At 35.8% G+C, this 16,488-nt stretch overlaps 1 protein-coding gene across 1 annotated transcript; it reads left to right on the forward strand.

Moving 5' to 3' along the window:
• The first annotated feature begins 14,688 nt into the window (after nt 1–14,688).
• LOC140857181 (putative serine/threonine-protein kinase) lies at nt 14,689–16,272 on the forward strand. The gene is made up of 4 exons (XM_073255739.1): nt 14,689–14,893; nt 15,780–15,904; nt 15,993–16,085; nt 16,198–16,272. The coding sequence occupies exons 1-4, from the start codon at nt 14,689–14,691 to the stop codon at nt 16,270–16,272; spliced, it is 498 nt and encodes a 165-aa protein (XP_073111840.1).
• Nucleotides 16,273–16,488: the final 216 nt, after the last annotated feature.

Consider the following 16,488-nt stretch of genomic DNA (forward strand, 5'->3'; position numbering starts at 1 on the left):
ATAAACACAAAAACTGTCTATATCCATTGCCCCAGAGCAGAGTAAAAACAAACAGACATTAGTGAACAAGGATGCTTTACATGAAGGATATACAGGAGAATCAGAGTCTGATACAAAAGAAGTTGTGAAAACCCAAAATGTTACAGTTGCCAAAGGAGTTAAACTGGAAAAGTAAAACCTGTAAGGAGAGTTATAACCCGAAAGGTCCTTGATGTGATGAAATGCTGCAAATAATACCGAAATTGGAAGTATACGGAACATAAAGCAGAGACAGCAACAACAGAGGAAAAGGAAGCTATCCCCAGATAAATGTGAGCAAGAGATCCTCTCTTCATCTGAAATAAAGTTGTGAAGTGACCTGCACTTGGCCATCCCCAGATATATATAACGACAAACATAAAACAGTCTGTAGAAAGCAGAACACATGATACAGATATGGAAGATACAACCCATTGGACCAATGGCCATTAAACCTGCAACAACGTCCAACAAAAGTTTTTGAAAAAATACCTATTTGTATGCTTTTCTTTTGTTCTTTTGTTTCCTTTTTTTCTTTTTTCCACTCTCTTTTTTCTTTTTTTTTTTTTTTTTTTTTTTTTTTACTTCCAGCAGTGTTTTTTCCTTTCTCCTTGTTGTCTTTGTAATGATGTACAATATGGAACATCAGAAGAGCTAGTGAAGCAGTAAAGAAGAAGAAACTTGACAGAGTACATGGCACTGTACACTCCTTGTGATGTAATCATCTGTTGAACAAAACTCAGTAACAGTAAGAATGATACTGCTGACTTGATACCGTAGTAAGTACCACACATCTGATATATTGAGTATGCCTTGATAGATGACTGTAGGAGTATAAGTATGCCGGTTTGCCTTGTGATTAAAATATAAAGTATGAAGTATACCCTGATTGAAATACCAGAAGGTGCAAGCATCAAACTTCGAAAAAAATGAGACATCAGCACATGAATTTGAAGAACTTGCAGCAACAAACTTTTGATAGCATGAAGTATAATTTGTGTGGAAACGTAAATTGCGGCCTGTATATATAAGCAATCAAAGGCAAGACTCATCTTTTATTTTTCCATTTAACCTTTCTTTTTCTTCCTTTTCTTCCATTATTTTCCTTTTTTTCCACTCTCTCTCTTTTTTTTTTTTTTGCACTTCTATTTTTTCCGTCTATGTACAACATTCTATTTTTTCCACTCGGTTTCAAAAATCCTTTTTTCCCTCTCTGATTTTTGTTTTCCCTCTTCACTACTATTTTTTGACTGAAATTCATACCAACAGTCATAACCATAAAAACTGACACAAGTATAACATTATTCATCTGATATTGGAGAACCGTTATCATTTTGAAGTGCTCCATCAGTTGTTGATTACCATATAATAATGACTTATCCTGAAATGAAGCAATCCCATACGATCCCAACGTTCTCGCTGCCTCATGAATACCCTTAAGTATTATAACCCCAGTGTGGCCGATATACAACAGCATAACCATTATAGATGCAAAATAAGACCGGCAAGCTGACCCATCTTGCAAAACAAAACCAACAGTTATTTCGTAAGGATGATTAAAATGCAAGAAAAGGAAAGTTATACGCCAATGGTGGGCAGAACGACAATATTTATCAATAATAGAAAATTCCATAAGCATCAGCTTGTAAGAGATATATAGCATTCTGATCTATAATTTCATCATATAACCACATAAAATCCCCTTATAGAGCCCTATTTGCCATAAAATCTGCCACCTGATTTGCTTCCCTAAAAATATGTGAAATTTCATAACCATCCACACTTGCAAACCACCGCTGCAGATCTTGAACACAAAGAATATGATTCACCAAATAGAGAGATGGATTCTTTAGCCAAGACACTACAGTAGCAGAGTCTCCCTCCACCAAAATTCGGATAGCTCGAAGTTCTTGAACAGCAGCCCTAATTGCAAGCTAGGTGGTTGTTAATTCAGCAAAAGGAACAAATAGATGGGGAAGCAACTTACCTCCTGCTCGCAAAACAAAAGCCTCATGATTCTGAATGACGTAACCTACAGCTGCCTTATGTTGAACAACTGACGCATCAAAATTAATTTTCAAAACCCCAACAGGAGGAGGTAGCCTAGACAAGATGAGATTGGTGGAACAAGTCCTTCACAATTGGCTATCCCAGTATTGGCACAAGTTTTGAGGATGTTGAAAATGATTGTATCCATATTCTTTTACAAAAATTATCAGTTTGTGCATTAACTATGCAATCATCATTTGGTTGTCATTAAAGATTCGTTCATTGTGAGCCCACCAAAGCAATCAAGCTGCATATGCCAGGATTGATCTCTGTTCCATCGCTATCAAGGTATTAGAGAGATACTTTATGAAAACCGACAATGAATTAAAACAGAGATTCAACCGGTACATACAACTCAATTGCTGCCAAAACAATGGTGCATGACAACACCGAAAAATAGGATGTTCACAATCCTCCACCTGATTGCTGCATACATCATAATATCTTTGATTCAGAGGAATTATATTGCACCTGCTGAGAAGGACTTTACAAGGCAAGCGGTACCATGTCAATCTCCAACAAAATGTTTTGATGCGCAAAGACACCCGCCAAGACCAAATCCATGCTGAATTAACCTGCAAATTTAGATCATTATTAGTAAAGGATAGTCTCTTCATATCACTTAAAGAAATGTGTAGTAGCTTAGAGGAGCCCCATACCAACTGGTCAGTCCACTCTCCCTGTGATAATGGAATTGTACAAATAAGATTAAGGAGATCAGACGAGAAAAGAAGAGCAAGAGTTTGAATATCCCAATTCCTATCAGTTCCTATAAGATCAGAAACATTTAAATCCAAATCTGAATTGTCCATATCAAAATGTTTTGATGCACAAAGACACCCGCCAAGACCCAATCCATGCTGAATTAACCTGCAAATTTAGATCATTATTAGTAAAGGATGGTCTCTTCATATCACTTAAAGAAATGTGTAGTAGCTTAGAGGAGCCCCATACCAACTGGTCAGTCCACTCTCCCTGTGATAATGGAATTGTACAAATAAGATTAAGGAGATCAGACGAGAAAAGAAGAGCAAGAGTTTGAATATCTCAATTCCTATCAGTTCCTATAAGATCAGAAACATTTAAATCCAAATCTGAATTGTCCATATTAATATAAGTAGGCCAGACCATAATAGGAATTGTTGTTATCCAAGGGCCCTTATAGGCATTAATTGCAGCACCTGAACCAATCACCCATTAAAATTGATACTTCAGAAGAGAATCATCAGAGTAATTTTTTGTCATGTTGCAGAGAAATTCCTAGGACAAATATAATCAATCCAAGATCCCATAAATTTATATTTAACATGCACTAATTGCGCCCATAATATGATAGGATGTAAAACCAACTGGACAGCAAGCTTACAAATGCATTGAAGGCGCCACTGAGTAGATACCTGAAATCCCAATCCCCCCTTTGATTTTGGAGTACAAACCTGACTCCATGCAATAGGATGAAAAGCACGGCGTTATGATGCGTGTCCCCAAAGAAAAGATCTGAATCCTTTATCAATTTTGTGAAGTATAGACATAGGGACATGAATAGTAGAGTAAGCATAAATGGGAATTGTACACAAAACTGACTGAAGTAAGGTCATACGACTAGCAAGGGATAGTGTTCGCCATTTCCAAGTAGTAATTTTTTTAGCAACTTTATCTAGCAGAAATTAAACATCAGGGGCTTTAAGGGACTTACTTGATAATGGGGCCCCCAGATAATGCCAAACCCTCCTTTTCTTCGGAATATGAAGCAAATCAATATACTGTGTTGAATAATGTGGTCTATACTTGGAGAGAAAGTAATATGAGATTTAGTAAACTTAATAGATTGATCAGAGTAAGTAACATAAGCATCCAGATCAACAATATTGGCAGCAATACAAATAGCATTTTGCTTGGTTGCACGAGCCAAAAAAAAGATAATTATCTGCATAGAAAATATGAGAGATATGAGGCCCATTATGGATTTTATAATCTTAAAGCAACTGCACTTGCACAGCAGTATGCAAAAAATTAGAAAAAACTTGAGAACATAAAATGAAAAGATGAGACAAAGAGGGCACCCGTGATGTAGTCCTCTAGTTGCAATAAAAGAAGGAGAAGGTGTACCATTCAAAAGCAACTTAAAATGAGGATTTGAGATGCATCCACGAATCTAAGAAATGAATTGATCAGGAAAATCAAGTTGTCTAAGTATATTGAACAAAAAGGACCAATGAATCTGATCATACGTTTTCTCCATATCCAATTTTAATAACATCAAACCTCTAAAAGGAGGAGCACAGTGAAGAGAATGCATAATTTCTTGTGTCAGCAAAATATTATCTATTATATGATGACCAGCAATAAAAGCATCTTTTTCCCGTGAGATTAAATGAGGTAAAATAGATTTAATTCTGTGAACCAAAATTTTTGCAATGATTTTATAAACTGTGTTACAAAAGTTGATAGGACGATAATCACTTGGATTCTAAGGATTAGCTTTTTTTGGTATTAAAGTAATAACTGTGTTCGTCCAAGAGGTAGGAAGATCAGTATGAAGAAAAAAGAATTTAACTGCCGACGAAACATCATGCTGAATAATTGGCCAAAATTTTTAGAAAAAAAATCCTGAAAACCCATCCGGCCCAGGCACTTTATTTGAATGCAAGGATATGACAGCATGCTCAATTTCCTCCTCCACAACAAAGTGAATAAGTGAATCAATCTGATTGGAAGATAGAGTCGGTATTATCATTGAATAAAGGAGATCGAAAATCGCCACATCTGCTGTCCATCTATCAAGCAGAAGATGTTGAATGACAGAAGGATCATCAATAGTACCATCTTGCGGCAAAGAGAGGGTATTAATTCGATTAGATCTTCTTTGCAACATAGTAGAAGAATGAAAGAACTTCATATTAGCATCACCCTCTTTAAGCCATTGGACACGAGATTTCTGACGCCACATAATTTCAATGCGATGAAGGGTCATGTTATATTTTTGAAGCAAGGATAGTAATAAAACATGATCATTCATAGATAAAATGCCATTCTGAAATTCTAAAAGTTGTATGTCATAGATCTGATCATATAACTATCTAGCCCGAGTGTTCAAGTTACCTAAAGTAAATTTTCACTTGCTTATGACATATATAATATTCTTTTTAAGAAGAAAGGAAAGTCTATCCAAAGGATTAAGCATATTATAACCAACCCAATTCTTTCGAATCAAATCAAGAACATTAGGATAAGTTAACCAAAATTTTTTAAATCGGAACAATCGAGGATCTCTATTAATTTTGTCAAGAATAGAAAGAAGAAGAGGATAGTGGTCAAAAGCAAAGCGAGTAATCGAAGATTCAGGATACATGTTAACCCACAAATCATTAGCAAACCCATGATCAATCCATTTCCAAACTCGAGCAGCACCTAATCGATTATTGTATCAGGTATAAGAGGGTCTTGAGAAATCCAGATCAATTAGAGCCATTGACCGAAAAAAAGCATGAAATTCCCTAACATCATGATTAATGGTGAAGGGTTTACCTCCTTTTTTATCAGACGTATTCAAGATACAGTTAAAATCATCGATAAAAAGAAAAGAAAATCAGAGAGATAATACATCCTAAATCTGCGATTAGAGAAACCTACATTGAAAAATAGAAGTGCTGGCATACACAATACCCAACATCCACAAAGGACCATTTTGTAAAGAAAGAACACCAAACGCAATTTGACGATTTATATGATAAAAATTAATTCTACCAAGAACCTTTCTCCAAACTATAATTATGCTACCTGATAATCCAATCATAGGAATCATATACAAATCCCAAGCATTCAGACCAAGATGAGTTTCTAAGAAACAAAGCATATCTATATTATATTGTCTTAACAGAGATTTTGTATAATTCATAAAAGGGGGCTTAGACGCACCCTGATAATTCCAAACAAGCATTTTCATGATGATATATTGGGGGGGTGATCCTCAGTCCGATCATCAGACCCAACATCTTTGTCAATTGAACTCACATCCCCTTAAGTTATAGGCACAGTAATCAAATTATGAGGAAGGAGATTACCTTGTAAAGTATTTTGAAGCTTCTGACACACATCATCATGAGTTTGATTTGATTGTTCATTGGATAAAGAAGGTGTATGATGGATTGAGTATGAGACTTATTTGATGATTCCCCTAGGTCAGTATGAAAATTTGGTGATTTGGAAGACAAAATATTAACAGGATTCCATACCTTAAGCACTGATACCTTACCTTTAGCGACGGAAGAAAGATTTGATAGTGAGTGATCATTGTTGACATCTTCTTGTGGATCTTGCAGAATCAACTTAGCCTATGGTGAGAAGGTTGAATTTGATCGATCCTTAAGCTCCGTAGGTAAACATTTCCATTTACCTACCTCCTTTCCAATTGCAGGTTGTGTAGCAAAGAATATCATTGATTGAACTATATCCATATTTTGAGGTTCTTGAACAGCCTCCGATGTATCCCCAACTAAAATCCTGAATTTAGAAGTAGATTGACCAATAGATGGACTATTTTGACCTAGCACCATAGACTGCTTTAGAGGCTTTTTTGGTTGCAACCATTCATTATTGGGTCATCCACCAGCAGGGGAGGATTTTTGAGCACTCAGGGAAACCTGTGGATTAAGTGAGGGGACTAGTGATACTCTAGATGCTCTACTCTAAGGACCAAAAAGAAGACATTCTTCAGCCCTTTTGGTAGAGCAATCACAAGTATCCCTTAAGACCCCAAATTTACCACACTTATAACAAATATCAGGTAGTTCGTCATAGATAAACTGCTACTAGATAATGTTATCCTGAACCTGAATTCTAGCTCCAGGACAAACTGGCTTCCGAGAATCCATCAAAACACAAACTCTAGCATACCCCTTATACAAGGAGTTCAAGATCCATTCATCCAAAAACAATGGAACACCGGCATAAGATGCAATTTTTAAAAATTTTTTTGATTCCCACAATTCCAACGAGAGGTCTGGCAGACGATACTGTCCAGGCCGAAATTTTGGTCTCCAGGGCTCCAAAGCAAGAAACTGGCCAGCTGGAGACCATGGTCCTTTTTCTAAAATTCGGTCTCTAATTTTCTCTGACGGACATTGAAACAACAATAATCCATCGGACAAAAAAGAGACCTAAAAATCCCCTTGAACACCCCATTGTATATATGTTTTCACTGGCATGCTCTTTAGACTTGTAGCCTTAAATTATTGCAATAGATGTACTCCTATCATCCGTTAAAGGGAAGAACAATCCAATGGCCTGCAGAAGTAAGATTATGTAACCATCCTCCAGTAGGAGGAAAATTCAAGGAAAATAAAGAAAGTATCTCAAGAAACATAACAAATTAAGGTGGAAGCGAGGATGCTAAGAGACAATGAAAAGAAAGCAAAGATGGAAGAGAGGAACCGCCTGACCACTTAAAAATAATTAATTGATCAAGGCTTCCAACTTATGAAGGGGCAAAATGTTGCCTGAAAAGTGGTAAGCAATAATAATGATGCATCTACAAAACAATGAAACTTAACTTATAGGACCGACAACATCGCAATGATTTATACAATCTAAGATCTTGCTGGCATGTAATTGCTTAGATCTGAATTGTACTATAGAAAGAGAATAGCACATAGATCTTGGGCATGTTAATAAGCCAAAGTATAAATTCTGCATGCCAGGATATGCTCACCAATTTCTCAAACTGCTAGCCTCTAAACCTCCTTGCGAAGCCACCAAAAGTAAAGAATTTGACCCAACCAGCATGGCAGAACATTTAGCCCCACCACAATTTCAGGTTACATCGAGCTGGGCATTCTGGGGACAATGGAGGCACTGACCAGCAAAAAGAAGTGATTTGTAGATAATTTGGGAATATGAACATACATGAAATCATAATCTTGCCATCTTTATGTATTATCCATAAAAACCTCATCTACTAGATTCATATACCCATTCACTGACCGGACGGCAGGGACAAAATAGGAGCATGAGAGAGAGAGTGAAGGAAGAACAGAGGATAATTGTATTTTAGGATTTTGAATATTGAATTTCCAAGCTTCAGTCAAATCAGCATCCATCAGTGCTTGGAAGAGAAGCAGATACGTTCCCCACCCCCCAACACACACACGTATATACATATATATATTAGCAAAGTCAGTGTAAAAAAAAAAGCATCTCAGTGCACAAGGCTGCTGCTGTCATGGGGTCTAGTTCAGATACGGCTTTATCCCACATACCAGGAGACTGTTTCCATGTCAGAGCCCACCTTCTCTGAGTCAGCTATGTATATACTTGAAAATATTACACTATGACACTCTAGATCAATTCTATACAATGGATTAATTGCCAAAAACATCAAATATTCTCTCTTAAAAATCAGGGCAAACTAAGCTAATATTTTATAATTTTCATGTCATACCAGCAATTCATATTACATCCCAAAATCCATGACATAATAAGGCCATGCTGCCGCGGTGTATTATCCATGATAACATGGCGCTAACAATCATAATCCTAAATAAAATAAAAGATTCAAATCTATCATATATTAAATAATCAAATAAATATTGATTTAGAATGACTAAATTCAAATTTAAATATCAAAATCTATAATCCTCAAAATTCATAAAATTACAACTACAAAGTCGTAAGCAATTAATAAACTAAAATCCTATACTATAAAATCGCCAAGCTTGTGAGTATGAACTTCAAGCTAAAATCATCCTTCATTTCTAATGACCTTATTCATCCGATAAGAGAAGAAAAATAAAGCGATGTGAGCTATACAATTCAGCAAGTAAAACTTATATTATCTTTTCGGATCGGACGTGCATTTTGATATAAATAATGCATCATTTATAAACAATAATTTTTATTACAAATAAAATACTTGACAGTACATTTTGATAAAACAAGTCATAATCCGTCATGCATACATAAATCATCAATATTTTAGAAACATGATTCTAAGTATATTATATAAATAAAGCCATAAATAATATTATCATTTAATCATATTATAGTTTAAAACATTACTCATAGATATTCATAGTATAGTCACTTTATACCCATAGTAGGGCACATATTTATAATTGACAGAGTTTCATATTTCATATGCCAATTTCATATCTACTAGCAAGACCTATGTTTATATGAATGTTAGCACTGAATGTCGATCTTAAATAATTTTAGAAATCATACATAGCTATCTGAGAGTCTTTGAAATATTTATATATTTTTTTAAAATATATATATAAATAGATAAAAAAAGTACTAAATGGTATTATAAAATTTGTATTTCATAAATAGACCACTTTTCATAATAAAGTAAAATTTTCATAGTACATTTACTGATCTTTTATTTTAGAAAATATGATATCATTATTGAGAAAGCATATGATGGTTTGAAAATTGATAAAGAGTATAAGGTCCACTTATCTCTTTCACCTTAGACCTTTAAACTAGGCGAATTTGCAAAATCTATTTAAATATTAAAAATATAATTAATTTCTATTTGATGGATTTGAGAAAATTAAATAATAATAAAAATAAATAATGGGCCAAGTGACGATGTTTGACTGCTTCGGCAGGTCTGGTCTCAGTGACTCAATCGATAAATCATAAAGCATAAACTCAATTAAGATCAAAATTGCTCAATAGGAACTAGAAATAGTGGATTTTAATATTATTCAATAAAGAATGGGGTGATAGGTCTGAGAAGTTGCCGGAGCAGCAGGACAGTTTAGGATCTCTTTGTAGGGTCAATTTGGGTTCATAGGACAAAAAGATGAGACTCTGTATAGGATCCAGCATTGCCTGGAATGGACCAGGGTTGGAGGCTAACATGCGATATGACCACTAGGCCGATTTAGGACTTTGATTTCGAAGGATCGACCAATAGTCCATGAAGGAGGTCGACACCCTTCATTGGGGTCCATGGTTCTACTTAGAAAGAGAAAAGAGGAAGTAGAGAGAGACACCAAAGAGAGAAGGAGAATTGGTCTTCTATCTCTTAATTTTTTTCTTCTTCTTCTTTTTAAGGAAACTATGGAAGAAAGGATGGTGATCAGTGGTCCAACAGAGTGTAATAGCCCAGCTAGATATCTGATGATAGGTGATGAGACATAGCCAGCAGTAGCAACTAGTAGAAAGAGACAGAAGCCAACCAAAATATGATCGAACAACCTTTGCTTGATCATGTTCAAGTCCCGACCCACTCGCTAGTAGCTGAGGCTCCAACTCTGTCTAGGGGTTGATATAGAGGAGAGGCCAAGGTTTATACTGAGGGATGCCCGTAGTAAAGATGGCAGGAAAAAAGAAGAGGAGGGAAAACAAGGGCATAATGGGAGAGAGGGCTTGCCGTTCTTAATTCAGTGATCTCACTAGGTGCTCTCGGCCAACAACAATAGCTAGATGGAAGGTAAAGACAAACAAGGATGGCGGTAGTTTTCTTAACTATGGTCAGATCTCGATGACGGCGAATTAGAGAAAATATCGACAGTAAATCTAACAATTTTGCAGTATTGACGACAAAACAAGTGATGGTCGGTGGTGGCTTGAAAGATGGTTTGGGATCTCTTAAATAGATATAGAGACTAATATTTCCTAGCCCTTGGTTTTCTCAAAAACCCTAACTCCCACTAGATGTCATTGAGGAAGAGGGCTCCTGATGGGAGTCCTCTTCCGGCTAAAGCACATGCAAGGCATGTGCCTGGAAAATTTATTTATTTATTTATTTTAGTTGGGTGGAGACTTGGGTTAATTTGGTGATGGGTCATTACTGTGGATCAGGCCATCACAGTTCGCATAATTATCTAGTTAATTATTTAAAATGTAACAATGTGACAGAAAAATCAAAAGATACAAATCTAATATCTCACTCTATCATGCTAACGCTTAGTATGGTTTAAGTGATCTCAATATGGCAAAATAACTAAATACAAAATCCAAGCACTATAAATATGAGATGTTTGAATTATATTATTTTAACCCCCAACAAGAAACGAATACGCCCAAGTTCGCCCAAATTGTGTTTGGGGTATGTAGGTAAACCGGCCCAACTTGCGAGATAATGTTAGTTTTCATAAAATTCATTTTGTTCCATTTTCATCATTATTGCCTATTATTTTACATGTAATCCAATTATATTTTTATTAAGTGGAATCATAGAGATCCTGATTTTGTGACTTCCAGATCACTTTTATATGCCCTCTCAAAGAAGATATGTACATTGTCGAGCTAACCTAGTTCCTTAATTAATTAGTTTATATCGCTCATCAGTTTCTAAGGAGCTATATTTAGATAACCTTGGCAATATAGAAAAAATTCAAAATAAATTGCCGGAACTCTGATTCCTAATTTCTCGGTATCTATCTACATGAAAAGCTGCAAACACATGACAAACCAGACAAAACGACCTCTGGATCCTAAAAACAACTGAGGATGGTTTGGCAACTGCGTCATCAAGCATACCAAAACTCCACGAGAGGCCAGACTGAAACCAAATATTAACGGATGGAAGTCCTGCGACCAAACAAAAACAGAGACGACATGACAATTAGCTTTAATAGATTTAACTACTAAAAAGGCAAAATAGGAATTATAATAATCCTAATAAAATTCTCAGATCAAAAAGTTCAAATGTTACGAACCACGTCAACCAAAGTGCTGCGAGGCTTCGAGGTAAAAGAGTAAGAGGCTGCTTTTGAGAGTGAAGAAACGTAAGCACACGCGCCAATCGAAGGGCTAGCTCCATCCTCATGCTCCAGCTAAAACTTTCTGTGAAGTAGCAGGAAAAAAAGTTGCAATAAAAAAAAACACTAAGAGAAACTATTCTTCTTTTTGATAAAGGAGCGGAATGCGAAAGAAACCAAAAGCTCAAAGGCTGAAATCCTTGGAGACACCACCACTTCAGGTTGAAATCCTTGACCTTTGGTTTAGAGGTGGGAGGGATTACCAGTGAACCGATGCTAGGGTGTCCTATAACTTAATAGTCTACAATTTGTAAATAGTCTCGTCACTTTATAGTTTATATTAGACGTTCACCATGCAACCGTTGCCGTTGGGAGGAGCTTATTGACGTTAAGCCGCGAACGAACGCCAAAACCGCCCACACTGCGTTTAACCCAGGATGAAAATATTTTTCCCATTTTGCCCCCCCCGTTGCGCCGACCTAAGCCTCGTATAAAATAATAAAACCCGCGCCAGAACCATGAGCACTCACTCACTCTTTCTCCCTTCCCGTTCTTCCGCCTTCGAAACCCTTCCATCTCCTCAGGATCGACTCACCAGAAGCGGAGGAGGAAGGCGATCACCTTCTCCATCTCCATTCCCTCCTTCCATCTCCTCACAGATCGCATCATGGACCGAAGGCTACGCTTGAGAGAACTCATCCAAAAGGAGAGGGATGAGGAGAACCCGCAGGTCGACATCGTCGCCACTGATTCGATTTAAACTATGTCATTCAAACATCTATGCTTAAGCAGGATCTCGCTTTTGGTTAAGGGGTTTTCTACTGCATTGATCATTGACAAGTTCCCTTTTAAACCATCATTTGTGGTAACATTCTGTGGCATGATTGATTTCTGTGAAATACAAGAGATTATACCTTCAAAATGTCATAAACAATGCTAAATCATTTGATATATTGTTGTTATTATTTCACCAGGGACGTTGATTTGTTTTTGTATCTAGAGGTTTTCTACCGCATTCACTCAATATTGTATCGATGCATTTATTTCATACGTCCAGCTTCTCTGTGGATTTTTAAAAATTATTCGCTCGGAGTGTATCTTGTTGATGATTTGTCTAAATGGGCCCTTGCGTATGTTATGTAAATCTCTGTGGTTATTTAGGTATTTTAAATGATAGTTTTTATTTATTTTAGTACAAACTTGATAATAGATTTAAGAGGGTGTTTGGTTGCAACTGAAATCAGAACAAAAAAGAAACCAAAATGTATTGAATCATGATTAAACCCTCCAAAGCATTTGATTCATAACCAAAATTGAAATAAAAATTTAAAAAATGTTTGATTGAAAAAAGTTGAAGAATGGATAACTCCCAATTCTAACCATGTGATGAAAAATAATCTCATTCCAATTTAAAAATCTAAATGAAAATTGATAATTCTCATTTCAATCATTTGATCGAGAGGAGTTTTATTTTAATTTCAATTTCAAGATCGTATGAGAATAGTTCTAATCTATCTAAAATTCAATCTCTATTCTATTACTTGATTTATAATAAAAAAAATCAAAATAAATTAAAATTAAAAACAGAATAGTCAAATCTTTCGAAACATTTGATTCCTAATTGGAATCAGATTGAAAACCTGAAACTTTAGGAGAGAGTTGAGATTAATTTTTACCCAACTGTTTTAGGCGTTCCGTGATTTCATACATGTGGTCCCACTCAGGGCCCTACCTGTTGGCACAAAAGAAATGCCAGGTCCTATGAAGTGACAAACAATGATAAAGAAAGGATCAACCCACACTACCAAACCCTTTGTGTCTTTGCCCTATGATGAGCCATGCCAAACTTGAACTTATAAGCTGCACCCGATCCTAGCATTTACCCAAAAGTAAACCTTAAACTCGTAGTGGCCTATCTAAACATTCCATACTAACCATTCTGAACCATCATGCATCAACATTTCTTGGATTCAGTATGCTAAGCTCGTTTCTTACCTCCCTGCCCCCCCTCCTCCCTTTCAAGCGAGTTTCTTATATGTTTAAATCATTAAATAAAACATTCCTTCATAGGTTTTCATTTCAAACCATTTTGTCCTGGTTGATGCAAGTTTTGTTTGTTGATTCTACTGTATTTGATCCAATCCAATCATCACCTGCCCGCATCTTCCGTTTTTCTTTTTTTTTTTTCCCCCTTTTTAAGTACAAGGAGGCACCACTGTTTAGAAGTCTATTACAGTATGTACATCATTATACAAGATATTAGCCAAAACATTTGGAACAGAATAAGAATAGTGATCAATGATTCTGAATCGTTCTTCAGAAGGTTGATCTGCTAGCCAGTCCGCAGCTTTATTTCCTGGCCTTCTTATATGTGTAGCTTTAAAAGCAAAAATCACCTGCATCCCTACATGTATATTCTGCAGCAGTAGATTAGTTTGAAAATCTTGCATATTATCCATATTGTGTAATTAAATAATACTTGTGAAAGCACCTTCAACCCATAGTCGATTAGCTTGAAAATCCTGCAGAGCACATTTAATTGCTTCCCCATGCTGCCACTGACTCAGCTTGAAACAGAACAACAAGAAAGAGACCTGCCAGTTGCCCACGATAGCTGGCAATCATGAGTGGCAGTTGTAGAGACGCTTGCAATTAGGTATGTAGAATAACAGAAAAAAGAGCAACATTTACAATATACTTTATGCTTCACCTGGGGCCTAATTGTCTTTTGCTTCAACTGGGAAACTATGTTACTTCAACATGTTGCTCTAAATCCATTGACATGTCTTATGAATCTATTGGTACTATGTCTGCCTACTTCTCATTTCACTGCTGGGAATTTGAACTACCTAATTCGAGCATGCTGGACTCAAACTGCAAGGACTGAGCTATGATATTCGTATGGCCCATGGCATTCTGTTTCCTTTACTGTGATTCAGCTGCCTGTCTTTTTAGTTTTCCAACAGCACACATATGTTCAGTTACTGTAAGTATTCCAGGAGCACTTTTATCAGGACATTGTCACTGTTGGATGGATGCTCTCAAATTCCTTGTGAGGGGCCTATTTGCTAGTTTTACTGTATCTCCTCTTAATTATGGAATGTACAGTTCATGTAATTATCTTCTATGCTTTATCAAACTGTTATATGACCTCGAAGCACTTGCTCCTCTTGTTCACCAAAAAAAGAGGACTTTTATGTACACTATCATGATTCTATTGGTTGTGATCCACAAGATAGTATACGCTTATGAACAAAACTCGTATTCTAGAAGTCTCTTGCTTATACATGACAAAGTCCCAAATTAATGGATACAATGGCACGATACAGTATGTGTTTGGGCAAATTTACGAACTTCTGCTAGTTAGTTATTCAACTGATTTATATATATACTAATGATGCTAACATTTATCGACAGATTGATCTTTCAGATATGAATTTTCAAGCCTTACGGCCTTCGGTCATTCATTATGGACAAGAACAACTTGAAATTCTCACCGACGGTTTCACGAACCAAATAGGGCATGGTGGATCCGGAAGAGTATACAAAGGTAAAGCACTTGACAGTGAAATGGCAATTGCTGTCAAGTGTCTAAAAGAAGGAGAAATATATATCAAAATGTGGAAGGTAAATTAAAAACTATAAACTCAGCAACACATTCTTTTATATTGATCTTAACATAAATCTTTTATCTTTTGTCCAGACAGAATTGACATTATTGAATAAGTTTCAGCACAAAAATATAATCAACTTAGTTGGGTATTGTCCTGCATATCCCTCTTTAGCTAAGCTATCATGACAGAATTTATGGAAAAGGGCAATCTAAGGGAATATATTGGTATGTTTCTACCTATCTCCAAATTATTACTGTTTTATGCCACCTTAACTTGAGATAGACGATAATTATATAGAGAATAAACTTTATTTAAAGAATACATGAAACAAATTATGTTGATATTTTAGCAAATTTATAAATGATGTGTGCTGGTTTTGTAGCAGATTCGGACGTTAACTGGCTTTTAAGAGTGCAGATAGCATATGCTGTAGCGAAAGCACTTCGCATGGTACATGCTGGAGGCATGACATTATATGATTTTAAGACCTCCAACGTTCTCATTGATGAGGTTAAAAATCTTTTATCTCCTAAAATCTTTTAAATTTGAAATTGTAGCTTCCAATAATTCTTTTTGTGTTGTATTTTTTATCATTCAGAATTATACTCCGAAAATAGGAGACTTTGGACTAGCCGTCATTGAAGAAATCCCAGTTCACTGGCAATTATCAGCATTTGGAACGCGCGGTCACGTGGATCCTAGTAAGTAATAAATTAAATTATTTTTTATAATGGCATCAATAACAAAAAAATTGTTCTAAAAGTATATTTGCAACACTGATTTCGTAATATTGTATGCTACAGTTGAGAAATTCACTTGCAGTTTTTTCTAAGATTGCTCATGTAATTACTCTACAGCAGCACGTATCCAATACCTAGAGCCTTTTCAAATATCCTAAACACTAGTAAAAGTTCCCAGCACACAAAACCTCTGACATCAGCTTTCATTTCCAAATAAATTCAAAAGCACTCGACTTCCTAGAGAAACTCTTCCTTTTTTTTCCAAAAAATCTTTTAATTAATTATGTTGATGGTTATGTTGCTTTTCTTACTAAACACATTGTGAAAGGTTCTATAACTTCATTGATCTCCTCA

This window comes from Elaeis guineensis, chromosome 1 (assembly GCF_000442705.2).
Source record: "Elaeis guineensis isolate ETL-2024a chromosome 1, EG11, whole genome shotgun sequence".
NCBI classification, from domain to species: domain Eukaryota; kingdom Viridiplantae; phylum Streptophyta; class Magnoliopsida; order Arecales; family Arecaceae; genus Elaeis; species Elaeis guineensis.